Source organism: Anoplophora glabripennis, unplaced genomic scaffold, assembly GCF_000390285.2.
Source record: "Anoplophora glabripennis isolate ALB-LARVAE unplaced genomic scaffold, Agla_2.0 scaffold4517, whole genome shotgun sequence".
In the NCBI taxonomy this organism is placed as follows: domain Eukaryota; kingdom Metazoa; phylum Arthropoda; class Insecta; order Coleoptera; family Cerambycidae; genus Anoplophora; species Anoplophora glabripennis.
In genome coordinates, this window is record NW_019420644.1 from 1,093 (window position 1) to 5,132 (window position 4,040).

The window sequence follows — 4,040 nt, forward strand, 5'->3', positions numbered from 1 at the left end:
TGATCAATTAGTTACGTAGTTATAGCTGATCAAAGTTAACCGTCATTTACACTAAATGTACTGGGACATCCGGGCTAATTTTTCGAAAAATACCTTTGGTATTCCGAGTACTTACCACGTCTAAGTTTGTAATACTTTTCTTCATTGGCAACCTACTTTAAAAAGGTTTAAAGTTATTTATGCAAGCGAGACATTCAAGAAAATCGTACGGGTGGTGGCGGTGGGGGAAGCAGAAAGCGCGGCCGCTTCGACCTGCTCGAAATTGAATCGGCGAGTTCAAAACCGCGATGCGCTTAAAAATGTTTAAAAATTAGCCCAGATGTCCCAGTATATTTAGTGTAAATGACGGTTAACTTTGATCGGCTATAACTACGTAACTAATTGACCAATCAATCTGTTTTTTTTTAAAGAAGCGTATTTCCAAGAACTTTTAAAACCTGCTTTAAAAAATTTGATTTGATTGAATATTCACAAAGTTATTCTAATTGTTTATAAGTACAAAAATTCGAACAGTGTTTAAACAAGCGGCAGAGCTCTCCTAATTGACGGATTAGAATTTTTTCAAAAAAGTTTGAAACCTTGAGAGCCCTTCTATATAGGATTAAATTTTCAAGTATCTAAGGGCCATGGTTTTTGCTGTGCAAAATTTTTGAAATTTGCAATTTTTTTTTCAAAATCTGGATTGCAATATTATTATACAAAATCTATAGAACCGATTTTGATGAACTTTGGTGTAATGATTCTACATAACATGAAGTTTTCTTGAGCCAAGTATAAAAGTCCTGTACCCAATTTAAATACCCCAAAAAAATTCCCTAAAAAGTATTGTTTTTTAACCCCATTTTTGCGACTTTTTCGATTTTTACCATAATAGTCATGATTCATTCGATTTGTAACTAGTCTTGTTTTGTAAAAAATTTAATTACAAAAATTTTTTCCTCTTCCATTTTCGCCTAAAACCAACTCTTGAAAAGATACATAATTAAATAGGAAGAAAAATATGACATTTTTCGATTTTTTTTACATATTGTGCCGCCAAAAATTAAGCCCACGTTTTTTTTATGCGCATAGAAAAATTTTCATTTCTAGTGATATTTGAAAGCCAAAAAGGCAAAAATCTCCGTGGATATACGATTCACCCAAATATGGCTTTTTGAAACAGATACCGTCTGGACTACTGTTTCTAGATGACATTACGTTTTGATACATACCCAAGTTCATGAAAGGTACTGTGAAATCTACGGCTTCCTCCCTGTCAGAAGTAATAGTGAAATCTGTTATGGCCAGATCCGCTCTCTGAAATTGAAAATATTAAGTATTTGCAGTTTCAATACATGGTGTGAGAAGTTTGACTGCCATTATTTCAGCATGATATAGAGTAATCATAAATGAACAAAAAAGTTGTATATTACAGGGGCGTAAGATTAACAGTTTTTTAAATACAGCGAGTATTAATATTTACCAAAAAGCAAAATTCAGTAATTTTTAAACACACAAGTACAAAACAAACTACAACACATGCTCAAAATGTCCATCACCATTTTCGATGCACGCACGACACCTTCGGATCCAATGTTCGCGCACTCGCTGGAAAACGCCTCAAGAAAAGGAAATAGTGGTACTCAAAAATCACTCAGACAGAGTCGAATTCCAGATACCAACTGAATTGCGTATTGCTGGACAGCTTAGTACCTCGTGTTTTCCGCCGCGCCGTTGTCACATTGCTCGATATGAATTTTATCGAATTTTAAATTTAAACATTTTTTTTTAATTTAATTAACACACAAACCATGTAGTTCTTTCTATGAGCGATTGTGGTAATAAAAAAAAAATAAAAGATACACAAGCGTCTAATAATATATTATGGGAGTAAGTACTCAAAATTGGAGAGTATGTAAAACATGTCGAAATATGGCGGCCCCGAAGAGAGATACAGCCGCTGGAAGGGGTAACTCAGGAAACAGTTTTTAAAGCATAAATTCAAAACGGTTTAATATTAAATCACGAAATTTTGGGGCTGTATTAGTATTTATATGCTTAATAATCGGCATAATATACAAATCAAAATTGACTACAGGGGCGTAAGAAAATACGGGACCATAGGGCAAACTTTACAATTTTCATTTGTACGCATTTTTTTACTTCCTGAACCGAAATTATGAAAATTTATCATATTTTGCATAAAAAAGGCACTCTTGTTAGATTTTAATAGCTTGAGCCGTATTCTAGTAAAATCCATTTTAATAATTCATTACGTGCTCAAAAATTCCTGCTGAAAATAAATGTATCAAATTGTGCCAAGAGAAAATTACTATTTATGACACTTAACAGAGGTGTCAAGTATATGTCAATTACTGATTAGATTACGTACTCAAAATTCCAATCTAAGAAATTTGAATTTAGGTAATATAATAAACATAGAATAAACTAAATTATTATAGCCCTATAATAATAAAGTACTGAGGCCATTAAAAAGAAGTTTAAGTAGGTGAAACCTAAAATTTGTTGTTAAGCGATTGGTAATAACCTCCCGCACTGACCCAACCCAAAATTCTTCCATTGTACAATAGCTGCATAGAGGGTGTTTATTTACTCTCATCTATGTAGTACAACTCGAACTCATGGCCTCAACAGCAACGATTCCAAAACAAACGTCTTAAATTTCTAGCCCACCGAAAGATTAGAATGTTTAAATTGTATTTCTAACAAAGAATCTCGACTTACATATTCGAGAAGGTCTCCAATCATTCCAGACCATCGGTGTGGTGGTTTCGGATCTTTTGCTCCGTTCTGTTTGTCTTCTCTCAATATGAAGGTGTAATTAAAGCCCTCCATTTCAGATAATTTTTTAATTAGGTCGATACCAAAACCCTCAAATCTGTCATTTCCTGTTAGAGTTTCGTAGGTTTCCTTGAGCATCCCATAAGGATCTGTCTGGAATTTTATCAACCTTCAGTTTAAATTTGTTGTACCAATTTTCGAAAATAATAGTAAAGGAAAACACGATCATTTTTTTACATTATAAATAAGAATCAAACGTTAGAAGTTTATTTTTTCCAAAAAGTGTTTTCAAATATACTTACTAATGTTGTAATAACTATAAAAGTTTTATTCTTCAAACTATCACCATCAGGTACTGGTTGCTCTACTGATTTTTTGGTAACTGAAAGACCATTAGACGTATTCCACGTGCCGATGTCTGTTATCCCTCCTTCCCTTAATTCGAATAAGTCTAATTGGAAATCGCTTCGGAACCCTTCTGTGTTGAATTTTATCAAACCCGTCAGACCTTCATGGGAACTCTGTGTAAAATAAATATGTGCAATACGCAAAGAACTATTCAGTGATATACTTTACCAAACTTTAAAGCTGAATTATGCCCCCAAAACATATAAAAATACTTGTAACATTTTGGAATTAAAAAATTACAGGGTGTTTACTAAAGAATAGACCATACTTTAGTGCCAGCTGCCTTAGATGAAAATAAAGTTAAATCAACTTACCCCAGTACTATCTTTTTTCTTTAAGAAGTTATGGCCCCGAGAAGGTAGTGTTTTATTTCATTTTTTTACGGTAATTTATTTATTATTTGGGTAATTTTATTAAAATTTTGGAAAAGTATTTTGCTTTAAAAATGCACCGTTTTACAGAAAATAACGTTTAAAGTTATTTAAGTTAAAGTTAAGTTAAACAATGTAGTGGCAAGCACGCTCAGAACGCCTTTTATATTTATCGCAAAAAACAAGCAGATGTTTATAAGACAAAAAAAAACAACATTTTCAGAATTTGAGTAAAATTACCCAAATAATAAATAAATTATCGCAAAAAAGTGAAATAAAAAATTACTTTCTGGTGCCTAACTTCTTAAGGAAGCAAGATAGTACTAAGGTAAGTTGATTAAATTCACCTTACTTTCATACAAGGAAGCTAAGCCTTATAGTATGGCCCAATCTTCAGTAAACACCCTGTATATCACACTTATTTAAATATCTCTTAAAAAGGTCGATGATGATTTATTTAACGCGGGCTAATGACTTTAC

At 32.6% G+C, this 4,040-nt stretch overlaps 1 protein-coding gene across 1 annotated transcript; it reads right to left on the minus strand.

The window, feature by feature from the left end:
- Positions 1–1,211: 1,211 nt before the first annotated feature.
- LOC108916667 (glutamate receptor ionotropic, kainate 3-like) lies at positions 1,212–3,302 on the minus strand (the record flags this gene model as incomplete). Its single annotated transcript, XM_018722968.1, has 3 exons — positions 1,212–1,296; positions 2,725–2,934; positions 3,084–3,302. Coding segments are annotated over 3 exons (514 nt in total), but the record flags the coding sequence as incomplete, so codon positions are not given.
- Between the last annotated feature and the right edge of the window lie 738 nt (positions 3,303–4,040).